Source organism: Pogona vitticeps, chromosome 14 (genome assembly GCF_051106095.1).
Source record: "Pogona vitticeps strain Pit_001003342236 chromosome 14, PviZW2.1, whole genome shotgun sequence".
Taxonomy (NCBI): Eukaryota; Metazoa; Chordata; class Lepidosauria; order Squamata; family Agamidae; genus Pogona; species Pogona vitticeps.
In genome coordinates, this window is record NC_135796.1 from 16,866,069 (window position 1) to 16,882,248 (window position 16,180).

General features: G+C 51.4%; 1 protein-coding gene across 9 annotated transcripts in view; it reads left to right on the forward strand.

Annotated features, from left to right (window-relative positions):
• The window catches only part of NCOR2 (nuclear receptor corepressor 2), a 203,535-nt gene that overhangs the window by 150,429 nt on the left and 36,926 nt on the right, over positions 1 to 16,180 (forward strand). For all 9 annotated transcript variants that reach the window (XM_072983058.2, XM_072983062.2, XM_072983063.2 and 6 more), the window contains 2 exons: positions 9,344 to 9,497; positions 13,160 to 13,712. In XM_072983058.2, coding sequence (XP_072839159.2) covers positions 9,344 to 9,497; positions 13,160 to 13,712 — 707 coding nt within the window. The remainder of the gene's footprint in view (positions 1 to 9,343; positions 9,498 to 13,159; positions 13,713 to 16,180) is intronic.

Here is a 16,180-nt window from a genome sequence, read left to right on the forward strand (position 1 = left end):
ACAGGTCTGGTCTCACACCGAGGGGAATGGCTCTAGAGTCATCAGGGTGGTGGGGGCTGCCACACACCCCCACCGCTGCCCCTCCGATGTGTGCTAGTTGAGTTTCCTCCAGTGCTGTAGGGCCCACCCTTTCCATTCTCTCACAGCCCTTTTGATTTTTGAGAAACTCTGAAGCCGCCGCCCTCTCTCCTTGGCCATCTTGATTCAGCACCGTGCTTGATTTTGGAGGTCCTTCCCCCCCCAAATCAAGGTCCCGACAAGCCTACAGGAGTTGGCAAACTTCCCACTGGCTTCACTCTTCTGGGACCTTTGAATAGACCAGCCAGGCAGCACCGACAGCATCTTTAGTCACAACAATCCTTTAAAAACATGGATTGTGGGGTGTGGGGTGGTTTTGGCCTTTCAGTTTTTCATTTTACTTAGGAAAATCTTGGAAGTCAATCCACCATTGAGTGTGATGCAGTTTGTTCGGGTCACACTGCAAGCAAAGTGTACTTTTCTTCTCTTGCTTGCGTTTCAGAAATTTTACTTGCGTGTACATTTTCCCCCCTCCCCACCGTAGCACCAATTAATTTTCCCTGCATCCGCTTCTCGGATGTAGCATCTAGACTCCTTCATGCTAATTGTTTGGCGTCTCCATCTCTGTAGCTTATGTCATTAGCTGGGATTGATAATTTTCTTTAGGCGAACAACTTGAAGCTCTGGCGGTTTGGGGTGTTTTTGCATAAGAACAATGGACACTCAGCTGTTTCTTCTTGTTGTTCTCCTCTCCTTTGTTTTTTTAAATTATAATTTGCTATTGTTTGCCGGCAACAACAGATGCCAGAAAGCTGGATACAGAGGGAAAGAGACAAAAGCTGCGGTTAATCGAGCGCACAGGGGTTTTTTGTAAACATTGGCCGCTTTTGCGCATGCCTGCGTGCGCCACTGAAAAGAGTCGCCCCAGTGAAGAGGTGCTGAACGCCACAATCCTGTGTGGGTTTTCATTTCATTTCGTTTCCCTGTGGGGTGTCTCCTCGTTCAGTTACGGTAAAAGGCAGGAAAGCCGCTCCTTTGGAAGAAGAGAGAAGGACGTGGCCTTCACCAAGTCCGGCCTTGGGTTCCAGCCTGCAGCGTAAAGAGTTTCTCTTCGGCTCTGCCCTAAACAGATCCTGCAACCCTCTCTCAGCATTGCCTGTCCCGGCTGGGGAACAATGGCAGGGATGGTTTGGGGATCTCCTGGAGAAAATCCAGGCTGTCGAAGACCCGTCGGCCTTCCTGGTTCAGCCTCGTGGCCCCGGGTCCCTCAACGGCCCATGGTGTGTGTGTGTGGGGGGGCATCCCCGATCCTCCTCCTCCTCCTGTTCATGGCTTCCTGATTTAAAACCACAGCGGCCAAGGGCTGAGAAAAACCCCACAGTGCTGGCTTAGAATCACAGTTCCCACCCAAAATTTCTGCACCTTATTCACATCCAGCGTATGAGTGGCTTTCCTGTTGTCAAAATATGAAAAGCGTTATGCGGAGAATGACTTTTAAACGTCTCAGACTGTTTGTAGAAGCCTGTTTGCATCAGCTTGGGCATCAGGGAGCAGCTGCCCGAAGGACGGAGAAAGCCTTTTCGGGCGGGCGGGAGGGGCAGACACCATTTTCTGGACTGCTGGTAGAAAATTAAGCGAAGATTCATCCTGGCACGTCTTCTTGGGCCAAGGAGTCCTGGTTAGCGATCGGTTTTGTCACACCAAGGCAGTAACGGTGTCTCTGGAGGCTCTCTGTTCAGATCATAACCTGGAAAAAGTAACTTTGGGGAGCCCGGGGAGGGGAGGACTTAACAGTATCTTGAATCGCCAAAACAGCGTGGCTGGTGGCTGGTTTGTGGGACGTTCGAGGAATTGCCGCACTTCCAAAACGCAAAAGCCAGCGTTTCGAAGCTCTGCTTCTGGCTGCCTAGGGAGAACTCATTAAAGTGAATAAAACATTCGTGGGGGGGGCAGAAAAAAGGAAAGAAAAAGCTGTGCTGTTTGGGAGACACAGGGTGCTGTTACGTCCCCCCCACAAAAACCAGAAAATTAGCCCATGACAAAAAAGGCTTGGCTTGAACCGCTTCTTTTCAGAGGCTAGTTCTTATTTCTTCCATTTTGATCTTGCCCAAAGGAGCCCCGCGTGGCGCATCTGGTGGTTGATCTCTCCTCTGTATGCACCTACGCTCCTTTCCATCCCCTGTGAGGTAGGTTTGTGTAAAAAGAGGTGACTGACTCAGGATCATCCCGTGAGCTTTAGAGCTGAGCCGAGATCTGACGCCCGGTTTTGCCAGCTCAACCTGTCTCGTATGACGGGCAGGAGAGTGTCAGGCGGGGACGAAAGCGCAGTCCGGTCCTCCGGTCACCTGAAGGCAGGAAGATCTGGACCGTCCTGACCTATATCCCAGGGGGCGGATGAGGCCAACTTGCGGGGGGGGGGGGGAAGAGAGATGGCTCCTGATGAGGCTCAGCTCTCCTGAAGTGAGGCGTCTGCCTCATGGCTGTTCCTCCCACCTTCTTGCCCAACCTGGGAGAAGCCTCTCCCTTTCAGGACGCGGGGCAGAAGCTGCTGGTGGCCGGAGAGGTCCCCTGGCTTGGCTTGCCGGAGACGATGGAGGGAGGGCGGGAGAGAGGCGGCTGTCTTGTGACAGAGGGACTGTGTCTCCTGTTCCCAGCAAAAGCCTTTGATCGGCAGCCAGGCTGAGCATCTGGCCTCCCGGCCCTACCTCTGGGAGGCTTCCTGTTTCTCTCCCCCTCCCTCCAGTCCCCGCATGGGCAGCTTGTATGTTTCCATCGCTCACACCCGCCCCCCCAACAGAGACACATGCTCTGAACATTTATAGCTTTTAAGGGCCAGTTCCTTTTGTTAAAGGAAATAAACTTCACCTGGAGAATAGAGGGAGCCTCTCCCGGATTAAACAGAGTGCTGGAGGTCATCGGAGTCCCCGGACACAGAGGCCGGTCTGTCCTGCTCCGTCTGGGCGCCGCGGGGTGCGTGAGAGAGCCCTGTGTTCTCTCCAGCTGCAGGACTCACTCTTTTTTTTTTTTCTAAGAAAGAGGCAGAACCGCAGTCTACACATGTGGATTTATAACCTGTGTCGATGCTTTAAAATAGGGATTTTGGACAGTTTATTTTCCATGAATCCTCTAGGATTTTTCTTTTCTTTTCTTTCCTGTTCCATGGAGGTAGGAATGATTTGGGAAGCGGAAAAATAATTAAGTGGGGCCCTCTGGAAGATTTCTGCATGATTTGGGGTGGACCAAAGTTAACAATAGTAAATCATTGTTATTCTTGCTCGTCATTGCTGGTCATGGGGTGGATAGGACTATTCTCGTTGCTTTTCTCTCTCGGTCGCTCTCCCGGCCCCAGGGCTGGTCACCTCTAGAAATGTTTTCACAGTTGGTAACTTTGAGTAATATTTTGTGTTGCTCCACTGTTCTTTTTAGGAGTCCTGTGTTAGAACCTCTGTGGTCTGCACAGTTTGTATTAATACATGCAGATATGCGTGGATCCTTTTTTAAAAATCATGTTGTCCATCTTTGCAACGGCTATATCAGAATAGGCCACTAGAGGGAACCAGAGAGGTGTTGGTACCTGCCCCCCATGCGACCCTAGGAATGAGCCGTCTCCCAAATGTCTTGTTCTCAACAGCCCTGCACAGCTTTTGCAACCCAAGCCTGTGGCTTCCTTTAGAGAGACAGACCATCTTGTATTTGGCCTTCCTCATTTCATCCGGAGTAGGTTAAAGGCAGTGAGAGAGGAAAAAAACCCAGTCTCTGCTTAAATGTGAATTCCCCGTGTCCCAGTCTCTCATGCTCAGCCCTTCCTGTCTGCAGTGTGCAGGGCCTGCAGGCTTGGCATATCGGGTAGATGCGGGGGCTCCTAAGGTAATAGCTAAGAAGTCCTTGACTGTCTATGTAAAATATACTCCACCGGCACCAAGCGAGGAAGCTGGACAGAGACAGACCAGACCTCCCTTGATGGGTCTTTATGTTTTCGTCCTCCCCACCCCAACCCCTTCCGATGGACATTTCAGGTCACCTTGCGTTCATTCCCGCTGGTCCTCAGGGTCTTGTGAATATCAGGGGCCACCTCAGGGATGTCTCTCCAGGTTGAGAGTGGGAAAGGAACGGCTGCTTCTTCCATCCGCTCTCCCAGTTTAGGAACTGGGAAGTCTGGAATTCCAAGAGCATGGCAGCGTTTCTTCCATAACGGTCGCATGGATTTACCCAGTGACTTTTTAAGCCGGGCGATGAGCCTCCCTCCCCTTCCCCCTGCCCTCTTCTTCTCCAACTTCTTCCCAAAGCCATTCAGGGGGAACATCTGTCAGTGCTGAGCAGCCCCGGCTGGAAAGCTGGGTCTCTCCCCCCCCCCCCCGCGCCAGCCAATTTCCCCAGCTTAATCTCTCTTGCTCCGCTGGGTTGCATGAGTCACTCACAACGCAAAGGAGAGACACCAAGGCCGAGACTCCTTTGCTATAGTAACGAGCGCGTGTTGTGGCGCTAGCGTTGGCATCATCCTGCGCCCCAGTGACGGGCGGGCTGCCTCCGACTGCTGATAACGAGCACTTATGGAAATCATGTCCCTGGCGGGAGTTCAAGGCAGAGTGATGAGAGGTTCTCCTCGGTGAGGAAGTGGCCCTTTGGAGATGCAAAGGACTTTTGCTCCCCCCCCCCCCCCGTCGATGTTCTGAGGTTTGGGCGGCTGTCTTTTTCCCATGTCACAGAGAGGGGAAGGAGGCTCGGCATGATCCCCCCCCCCCGCGCAATGGGGGAAACTGAGGCAAGATAAATGTCATTCTGGAATTGGGCCCACTGTGTTACAATTTGGGAAAACCAGTGTGTAAGTGTCTTTGATGCCTACTTTAAAAATAGGAACGTGATCCTGCCCCACATAGACAAAATAGAGGAAGCGTGAATTAAAACAATGTAGCAATGCCCTCTGTATCTTTTCCAAGTTTGTTTCCTCTTTTGGAGTTTCTTTTCTCCCTCCCTTCCCCAGGAGGAGCTCCATCTAGAACAGTGGTTCTTAACGTGGGCGATAATGCCTCCCAGGGGGCGATTTCATTTTTCAGGGGGGCAGTAGAATGAAAAGGGGCGGTGTGGGGACGCTGGAGCAGAAGGGGGGCGGTAGGGGGGCGTTGGAGCAAGCCAAACCTGTGAAGATGGCTGCAGCCTTTTTACAGTGTGCATGAATATATATTTTCCTCCAATCTCAATTTAGTTTCAGAGTTTTTGTCTTGAAATTTTTAGTTCCTGCATTGCGGTTTGTTTTTATGCCCTTTTTATATTTCTTTTTGCGTCTTAAAATTCACTTACAACTAAATAATTAAATGTTACTTTTTGGGAGCATTTCATTTTCTTGGAATTGAATTTTGTTTTCAGCGGTCATTGGATTTAAGTGTCATAAATAAATAAATAAATAAATAAATAAATAAATAAATAAATAAATAAATAAATAAATAAATAAATAAATAAATAAATAAATAAATAAGATATCATCACCGTGGGGAGGGGGACGATGATAACTTCTGCAATGGCTCAAGGGGGCGTTTCTTTCAAAAAGGTTAAGAACCACTGATCTAGAAAACGGATGGTTGAACTAGCAGCCCTCGGGAGCCAAATTTTGGGGAAGAGAAAGGGCCATCGTAGTCTGTCCCAGTGGCAGCTGTCGTGGGCTTCTCAAAAGCCCCATCACTCTCTCTCGCCAGATTCTCCCGTAGGCCCCGGGTGCAACCCCGATGGGGACAGTAAGGCCTCTCTTGTCCTGCAAGAAGCAGGCGGTGCTGGCGTTGTCGGCTCAGCAGTTGGTACGTTGAGATTTGTGGGGCGTTCATCAGACGCCCCTCAACACGCTTGAGTTAGAAGCCAGGCCCCCTCAAGTAGACCAGCCCCATAGCGGCGTGCAACTTGGGAGTGCCAGATTTGGGCCTTTACTGTAAGCGGGGAGGTGAACACCCTCCCTTGTCTTGCAGGAGGGCTTCCTGGGAGCAAGCGGTCGCTGAGTGCGTCTGATGCAGCAAAAATAACGAGAGAGTCTCCCGGCACTTGCTTTTGTAGACTCTGGCCTGCTTCCTGAGGTGCATCGAGCGCCTATAGCTTGGACGGAGTGGGTCTTGGCCCCTGACAGCTCGTGTGAAATAAAAATGGTTAGTCTTCGGGGAGCCACAAGACTCTTTGTTGGTTCTTCTGTGTGTGCACCGACGCCAACATCTAATTGACTTCGAATGCAGTTGTTATAATAATCCTTTCTCCATTCCATTTTAATTTTACTCTGGGCAGCTCAGGCCGTCGCACACGCACATGCACACCCAGCCTCCTTGATGCTCCCCCTTGATGCCGTTTAGGCCCAGAAGCAGGCAATGCAACGTCATGAAATAGCGGCACCCTGGCAGTATTTATTGTACCTTCCTTTTTGCAGACGTTTATGACTACCCTAAGTCATCTGTCCCTAGGCAGGGAGATTATTTGTCTTGAAATCGATGCTCATCTTTCCAAAAGCTTTTTTCTTTCAGCTTGTAAAAAGGGTTTCCAGATTACCGGGCAGGGATATTTTTGTAAGCTGGAAGAGAAACCAGCACACACACACACACCCTCTTCCATTCAGGTGCTTTGGTTGACCTGCGTAGGACGTGGTAGCTTTCAGGGAACTCTCGTGGGCCAGTAAGCGTTTGTGGATTTCTTTGGCAAATCTGGACGAAATGAGTCCCAAAGAACCGTGTGTGTTTTTGCCGAACTGGCAGCTAGCAAAAGCCACCCTCGGGAAGCCGTTTTGTCTTCCCCATGCCTAACGTGGAAGGGTCTCCCTATTCCTTTAAAATGGCATTGCCACAGCATGTTTGATAAGGGCTGGGTGGGACGGAAGCACTTGTTGATTTTCATGCCTGGGGCGAGGGGGGGAGGAAGGCTCGGTCTCTCGAAATTGGGAATGGGGGAGAGTCAAGGGAGAACACAGCCGGTTCTTCCAGCTCTGGCAACTGCATCCCTGTTTCCCTTGGAATCGGTACATCCCCTTCCTTACTAGCCGGAAGCCCTGCTTGGGTGTATCATCCATTAGGGTGCCCAGGCAGACGGCAAGAGTCGGGTTCTTAGGGGTTTTATTCATTTAGGCCGTAATGGTGGGAAATGGCGTCAGACACAGGACTTTGTTCCTGCACCCGGGCAGGGCGGCATCCCGGCCTGTTACATAAAGACCGGGTGACGCATCTCCTCCTTTATCGCGCGCTCCCAGTGTTGTGGAACATTTTCCCAGTCCTTGTCTCAGAAATTGCAACTGCCGTCCTTTGTTGAGTCATTTTTGCCCCCATTTTACAGATGGGTGGCATGACTGGGAAGGTTCCGCTCTGCCCGGAGGCCTTTCCACCCTTGCCTGTCAAGGCAGGAGGTGCCTCGTCTTGACTCGGCTTTGGCCAGGTTTAGGGCAGAGCCGAAAGGGGCTGAAGAGAGCCTCTGGCAGCCCAAGGACAGAATGGGGTGGTTATCAAACGAGAGGGAACGGTTTTTATCTCGACCTGAGCTGTTTTCGAGATCAGGGGTTGCGGTTTTCCTGTTTCTTGCTGTCCAGAATCGTCCTGAAGATCATGTTTCCATTTGGGCTTGAAAGGGGGAATGTCTGAAGTCAATGTCGGCTGTAGCGGGAGTTAAGAAGGGCCCCTCTTTTTACGGGCATCGACGCCTTCCTTTTCTCCATCTATACAGCAAGCGTTTCCAGGGTAGTGATAGTGCCGCATCAGGCAAGTTTCATCTGCTGGCTTCCTTCCGCCCAGACGTTGCTGCTTCTTAGGAAGTGGAATCTCGCCAGGAAAAGCGGAGGGAAGAGGAAAGTGGCAGTAAAACCTATTTGGCAAAAGGATGGCATCTATAGGCAGATAGGCAGGGAGAGGCACAGACGGTGATTCATCAAAAGGTTTCTCAGCAGCCGTCTGAGCAACTGAGGCATGCATTTATTGGCTAACTGGACTGGCCACAGAGTAAGAGGGGTGGGTGCAGGCAGGCAGCCGAGCAATGCTGGTGTTACCTGTTGCAGGTTACTCTGTGACCTGACCCCCCACAAAGTGGAGCGATGCGCTGTTCATGTGCTGCCCCTCTGGAGGAGGGCAAGTGGGGGTGGCTTGAAGGAAGGGGGTGCTGTTGCCACTCTTGCTCCTGTCTTTTCTGTTGGGGGTGTGGGTGGTGACTCCCTGCCCTGCCTCTAAACAGCAGGAGAGCTGTGTGTGTGTGTGTATCAGGCTGTGTTCATAAACAGAAATTAAATCACTCCCAGCCCTGGGAGGGGCCTTGTAGATCAGGTACTGTTACCCCCATTCCCACAGCCAGTGAGAACTAGAAACTTGAGTATGTGGTGGTGGTTGTTTTAAGGAAACCAATAACCTCTCAAGCTGCTTCGTTGCTTGCGCAGCCCTTGTGTAAAATCCTGGAATACATCTGTCCTTGTCAGCAGGGTTACTTGTGATCGCTCCTTAAGCTTTGACCCTCATTAGAACAGTGCAATTTACGTTTATTACGTCACCATAGAAAGTGTCGTCTGGGGCAGGGGGGAACGGATCAGCTTCTCTTAGAACAGGGTTGCGGAATAAATACACTTGAGTAGCCTGATTTTTTTTTATCCGTCCAATGGGAATGTTTCACAGGGAGAAACCCACCTTCTGCCAGGTCAGAGACTGTTGGCTCTTCTAGCATAGTGTGGTCTTGCTCTGTGGCTGGCGCTTTTCTGGGTATCGAGGTGTGGAGGGAAGGGAACCTGCTTTGCTGTCCCAAGCTGCCTGGTGCTTATTGACCTGGAGACGCCTGAGGTTTGAACCCAGTCACCTTCTGGAGCATGAAATGGGGGCAAGAGCTTTCAGGTTCTCTCTCTCTCTCTCTGTGCCACAAAATTCTGTTGACATTCATGGTGGCAATCATGCAAATGGAAACCCATGAGGAAAACGTGATGGTGGGTGGGCATGGGTGGGTGTCCCTCTTCTTCCTCCACACAGTGCCTTAAACGGCACGTTGGTCATCTCAAAAGAGCCTCTTTCTGGGGGTGGGTTGGAGACTAGACTGAGATGCAAGGGTGCCTCAGGATGTGGCTTTCTTCCAGGTTTCTTCCCAGCCCTTTTGCTTAGCCTTGCTCCCCCTTTCCCTGGGCAGCTCTGGGGTTCCTGGCGGCTGTGTTGGTTTGAGGGAGGGTGATTTTAGCCCTTCGGCCTTTTTTCTCCAATTGCAGGGTGGCAGTTGCCTTCACCTGTCCTCTCCTCCTTCACTCACCCGTCCCCCAAATAATCCGTTTTCAGTGCGCTTCCGCGTAGGAGAGCCCTGCTCCTGCTATATTGGGGTGATGTGTGGAGCCATTTTTTTCTTTGCCCAGGAGAAAGAGAGGAACGCCCGGAGAAAGAAGAAAAAAGCTCCCGCCGTCCAAAACGAGGAAGCCGCCTTCCCTCCGGCAGCCGAAGACGAGGAGATGGGGCAGGACGCGTCTGGCACCAGCGGCAACGAGGAGGAGATGGCCGAGGAGGCAGAAGGTAAGGGGCTTTTGACCTTCCAGGTCCATTTGAGGTAGAGAACCAAGGGAATGGGGCAACTCTCTCTGTTACTCAGTGGCTGGCTGGCTCTCCTGCCGAGGGGAATGGCGTGAGAGGCTTCTTCTGCAACCCAGGAAATGTCACTGCATCCATGCCGCTGCGAAAACAGTGAACCAGCAGGGCGGAGAGGAAGTGGGCACCCGGAGGACGCGCGAGGGTGAGACTTTCACAGAGCGCCAGAGAGGCGGAAGAGCTGACATTTTATTGCCCTCAGTTGTGCAGGCACAGCAAAGAGCCGGCGCCGGTCACATAGATGGGGTTTCTCCCTCGCTGAGAATCAGTTAATTTCAAGAAACAGGACGGCCGCTGGGAAGCCCACCCGTTTTAAGCTTCCATCAGCCCTTGACCCTTCCGGTGCCACCCCACCGGGTCTTTCCATCGGCCTGGTTCAAGCTTTTGCCGCTTGAGCCGATGATGGGAAACAATCGACGTGGTTGCGGTCTTTTCCGCATTTAAACGCCTCCTCCCTCTTCCGAGTCCCTCCATGTTTCAGCTGAAGCCTCACTGCCAGCTCCCTGCTCCTTTCCCTCTGCAAAATCTGTTTGTATTTTTGCCCGTCTTGTGCAGCCACGGCTCAGCTTGTTTCCCCCAGATCCACCCGTGGCATCCCGTGAACGGTTTGCAACAGTGGAAGAGAACTGACTGCTCGATATGACAGAAGCGGGCACAGGAATGTAAATGTGCGGTTGGTATTTTGCAGCCTGTCTGGTTTGGGACTTCTGCAGCCACCAGACTATAAGTCAGCAGAACGACGAGTATACCGCTTCGCTCCAGGCAGCGAGTTCTGCTCGCCCAGTTGGCATCGGGATGCGGGGAGAATCGGAGGCAATGAAAATTGCCAGCCACGGCCGTTTCACACTCGGGAGCAGAGCCAGCAAGCTTGAGGAAAACACATGTAATTTATAACAATCACCCTGTTCAGCTTCCGTGGGTGTGATTTAATAACAAAACCAACCCCCGCCCCTCCCCCAGCCCTAGAAAGAAAGGCTCACAGCACACGCGGTTGGAAGTCTTTTCAAGTGAGTGCAGAAGGTGACTCACTACGGAGCACCTCCCAGGTAAATCTTCTGTGTCGGAGCAATTGACGTGACTCAGAAATGCCAGGAGAGAGGTGGGGAGGGGAAGCAGGTTTCATTCAGATTGGACGCTCTGCTTTTAAGGATGCCCTGCACACACCTGCGTGCCCAGACGTACTCCGAACGGGTGGGTCGTTTGACAGGCTGGGGAGCTTTGGCGGACGTGCGGCCGCTTTCTGTTCTACATGACTTAAAGCAAAAGCCAGAGAATGATGGTCTTCGCCAGACGGGGCTATCGAACTGAGCAGACCTTTGAGCCAAGGTGGCTGAAATGTCACAGGAGCAGAAATGTCAGAGCAGCCTTCTGCCTCAGCAGGTTGTCCTTTGACATTTGGGAGGCCTTTCGGCAGAGTGGAGCACAGCGGTTGTGTGTGTGTGTGCCCGTGGACGCTCACCAATGTGTTTGTGAAAGAGCTGAGACAGTTCCATCCGACCATGGCCCTCGTCTGTCTGCCTGCCTTCCTTCCTTCCTTCCTTCCTTCCTTCCTTCCTTCCTTCCTTCCGTCCAGTTTCTCTCCTTCCATACCAGCTACCTGGATCCAGAATATCAGATACTTTCCCAGCTATTTGCTCCCCACAGCCAGGCTGCCTTGAAAAACAAGTTCTGGCTTGAACTTCAAATCCTGCAACTTCTTTCCGAAGCTGAAAAAAGCTTCCATCGCCGCCGCCACCACCTCATGGTCGGGTTTTGGCTAAAGCTCTCCTAGCCTAAATACTCCAGATTCCTTGTTTCCTTGTCTGCTTCTGGGAAGGAGCAGATTTCACGGATCCATGGCAAATAAATAAATGTCAGCGATGTCTGGAATTTCACTGGAGAGGCCAAAAATGTGAAATGCTTTTGAGCTTTGCCAGAGCGGTGCGGATACCGTTCCTCTTGATTTGGTCCAAAGTAGCCCCTAAAGCATTTTCCCTTCCTTTTGAAAAATCTCTGCTAGTGAGAAATTCTTGCCTGCTCACCTATTTTTCTAATGTGTTTTAATTTCTCAAGCTAGCATATTTCAAGCCAGAATCCTCTGAAATGGCACGTGCTTTGGTCTGTGTTCAGAACCCTTTGCACCTGGATATTTTCTTCATGTGCTGCAGAACACAGTGAGGTCATCCACCACTCCCCCCGAGCCCCAAATTTTGGCTTCCTGCCTCAGTTTCTTCTCCCGTTGTGATAGCACTCATAGAAACCTCCATTTCTAAAAGCAGGCATGGCAATTTACTCCACCAGCTTTTCCAGTTCCTCTCTTGGACGCAGCCCGGAATCAGAGCAGGAGGTGAGACTCCTGTGTGAGCCAAAATGAATCATAGAACGATGCGCATCATCAGCGACACCAGAACTTCCAGATTCTTCTTCGTCGTTTCTTTGTGCCCTACATATCTGGCTCCCGGCCGTGCCCAGAGCCTTGCTGGGAATTTTGGAAAGGGAATTGGAAATGTGGAAGGACACTTGCTTCCATACCAGTGCAGACACTCAAAAAGAGTCCCATAGATATATTTGTGTGCGCGCACGCGCAAATACCTGGGATGAAATGTATGGCTGCAGAAGTGTGCCAGGCTTCTAAGATGGGCAGCCCACGTGACACAATCAATTGCGTAGTTGACATTGTGGTTGCACGGCGGGTTGGGTGGCCCATGTCAGAACTCCTGCAGAATTACCTCCTGGGTGTTCTTTCCACCTGCCTGTGATTATTTCCCCCTACTGTTTGTGCAGCTCTCTGACTTGCGCCGGCGTAGGTCTACAACAGGATCTCAGTCAGTGTTACGAAGAGGTTTAGAAATGTCCCCTATCAGTCTCTGCCTTTTAGAGCAGCTCTCATTCATCTTGCATGCATCGTGGCCTAAAATGACTGAAAAGGCAGCTTTCTCAGTAATATTCTTGGCGGGCCGTAATAATTCTGAAACAAGTGTTCTTAAATAAAGCATGCCACTACACTTCCTCCATCTGTACTCACATCGTTTCTCGGGCTGTTCTAGAAGGGAACACGACTGCATAATATGTTGCTCTTTGTGTGTGGCAAAGGGTATCGAGTCACACAGGATATGATCGTCAGGTCTGGGTGGCGAGGGGGAATACTCTCTCAGTGACTTCTCCCTGGCTGTGGAAAATCCCTGCTTTCTGCGTTTCTGGGGAAGGGTCTTTGAATGTACTCTCCTGTCGTGCTTATAACTGGATTTTAGATGGTTTAACCTTGTATCTGGAATTTGTTTTTAATATGGTGACTTAATTGTGTTCCAATGGTAGGACTTAGTGGCTAGTAATCCTAGCTGTTTGGTATAGTAAGTTGCCGTTAGCGTAGGCCCATTGGATCAGTTGAACGTGCAGGGGAATGGACTGTGCAAATCCCCACTGATTCCGTGGGCCTCCTCTTGTTGCGACTGACTCCATAAGCCAATGGGGTTCTAGCTGTGCCCATTTCTAACTCACATTGAAATCTAACTCACGTCAATCAGGGCCCTGTTTGGGAGAGGCTTGGGAGATCAATAAGTTAAAGAAATAAACACAAATAGAAGTCTTTTTTAAAAAAATGTTTATTTCAGTTGCAGTAAATAACAGCTCAGACACCGAGAGCCTTCCTTCTCCGAGGGGTGAAGCCAAGGAAAACACAGAAAATGGGCCCACCCCGGCCCCCGAGGCCAGAACGGAAGCCGGCGAGGAACCTACTGTCAAGATGGAGGATGGCCCCGGTTCTCCAGAAGCGGACCCTTCTGCTTCAACCCCCCAGCCCCCCGAGGAAGAGGCTGTTCCCGAACCGGCTGGCAAGGAAGAGAAGCCACAGGAGAAGGAGCCCCCAGTCGATGTGGTGAAAACAGAGGAGGATGTGGAGGACAAGCCCAAGAGCCCAGAGCCTGGGAGGGAGGACGTGAAGATGGAGGAAGGGGAGGACGGTCTTGAAGAAGAGAAGACGGGTGAAACGAGTGCCGAGAGGGCCTCCGGTGGCAGCTCGGCTTTGGGGGCCGAGGCGGTGCCCAAGGCGGAAAAGAAGGAGAGCCACAAAGCGGGGAGAAGTGGAGGGTCCCACCCCGACAGCGACTCCAGCGCCACGTGCAGCGCCGATGAGATGGACGAGCAGGACGCGGGAGACAAGAACAAGTAAGTGAGGAGCAGGCGGCGGGGTTTCAAAAATGCGAGGGGGTGTGGCTGTTCCATGCCTGAAAAACAAACAGGCGCCTCTTGCCCGACTCAGCCGAAATTGAAGGTTAGTGCCTGGGAATTTGAGGGCCTTTCCCCTCCCCTGACACTGAATCGGACGAAGGGCCTCCCCCGAGCTGCTGGTTTTCAGTGCTGCGGGAGAGTTCAGTCTTGTGCATTTGGCTGATGCAGTGACTCCAGAGCAGCGGTCCACAACCTAATTCGTCTGTGTATTCTTGCCACCTCCTCTTGATGTCTTCTGCTTCTGTGAGGTCCCTCGCACTTTAGTCCTTTATCATGTTCATCTTTACACAAAAGGTTCCTTTCATATCCAATTTTCTTGAATAGATCTCTGGTTTTTCTCTTTCTATTATTTTCCTGTATTTCTTTGCACTGTTCATTTAAGAAGGCCCTTTTGTCTCTCCTTGCTATTCTTTGGAAGCCCGCATTCCATTTTCTGTAACTTTCCCTATCTCCCTTGCATTTTGTTTCCCTTCTCTTCTCTGCTGTTTGTAAGGCCTTGTTGGACAGCAATTTTGCTTTCTTGCATTTCTTTTTCTTTGGGATGGCTTTTGTTGCTGCCTCCTGTACGATGGTACGAGCCTCCATCCATAGTTCTTCAGGCACTCTGTCCACCGAATCTGGTTCCTACATTTTGATAGACCCTTGCAAATTGGCTAGGAGAGGAGGGAGGCTGGGGAGGAACAGCGAAGGCTTAGTCATCAAACGGGAGCATTTCTCCTGCAATTATGCAAGGACTCTTGCAGCCTTTGTTTGCCCAGCCTTGCCCACCAGCTGCATGAGGCAAGAGCTGACTCTTCCGCTTTGCTGATATTGCTCTGTTTGATACCAGAGGAAAGCCAGCATTTGTCTCCGTGTCCACCAGCCAAAGAGTGTGTCTTTCCCTTCGTGGCAGGAAGCTGACCGTGGAGGGGCACCATTCCTCCGAGCGGTGGTTTGAAAATCCCTGACAGATCACAACGCTACCCTCTGTGTGGGTTTCGTGCTTGCTTAATGATTTGTGGAGCCCCGGCTCTTTCAGACTCTCATTCCCAGTGACAGTAATTGAAAGGGCAACTGTTATAGTCCTGATGCTAATACGGTTTGGGATCAATGCCCGTTGCCAGGGGTTAAAGGAGGTCACGCGCTGCGCTGCGGTCACGTCCCGGGCGGATGGCCCGTTCTTGATGAGGACAACTGTCTGCCTCCTGTGGGCGATCGGTGATTTGTGTTGCGATGCCAAGCCCTGGTCAATGGCGTTCCTTGCCTCTCGGATCTGTTCTGGCGTGCAACCCCTCCTCCAGCGATGGGTGGCGACTGCAGGAGGAGAAGCCGGAGCATCCGATTCGATTGGGGGGGGGGGTTGCGCGAGACGCTCCTGGTGGAGAAGCAGCAGCAAATATAAAATCCCTAGGACAGCCCCAGGGATTTTGATGCAAGAGGATCAAAATCTCTCATGCTGTTAAGCATTTACATCAAATGAGACATGTATAAGAAAAGAATCTCCTTTCTAATCAGGCTCCTTTTGGAGGGGGAAGTCTCAGTGTAGTTTATTTGTTAAAACTCGCAGCGATTTGAACTTTTTAAAATGGGAAGTCTTCTCCGCTCTGCCCCTCCTGTGTAATGCTCCTTCCTGACCATCTGTGTGCTGGTGGCAGACCGCCTTCTGCTCTGGGAAGTGTGTGCGTGTGTCGCTCCATGAGTGTGGATGTCCTTAAAGAGCCTCTTCTGGCTTGCTCTGCATCTGGGTGCTTCCACTGGTGACTCCTCAGTTCTTGGTATACCCCATCGCTCCCTGTGTCTGAAGCGCACAGGCGGCTTCCTTGCATGCCCTCTGAACACGGGTCTCAGATCTGGAATGTCACCGCCCGGTGTCTTTGTTTCCTGGAAACACACATGTGGTTGGATGAAGGCCAGTCAGATGCTTTTGAGAAAGCCCGCAGGCCTGGGTGTGTGAAGACCACCGCCCACCTCGGTTCTTGGAGCCCTGGTCTGTCATCATCGGAGGCCTGGTTTGGCTGATGTGACCTGTTGTAACGGATAAAATTGTAAGGCCTGGTTCAGTGGCAGGAGGGGGGAGGGTCCACACCTTGTGGTGTCCTCCAGCTTGGTGAGGAAGAGTAAGTGGTCGGATTAAGATGGGCGGCGCACTCCAAAAAGCGTAGATGCTTTTTGTTGCCGTGAGCACTTTTCTGCACATTTCCTGGGGACAGCAGTGGGCCGAAGGGCACAGTTTGTAGGAAAGGGACCCTCTCATCATTTTGCAGGCCTCGCCTGCTGCTGCCAAGCCAAAATTAAAGTAATAATAGCTCTTAGATCTCTCTGGTTTGGAGGGGAGGGAAAAGAGAGTCCCCTGAAAGAATCATCTTAACATATATATTTTATAAAGGCTGCTGGCAGAGCTAGGAATGAAAGTTCAGCTGTAGGTC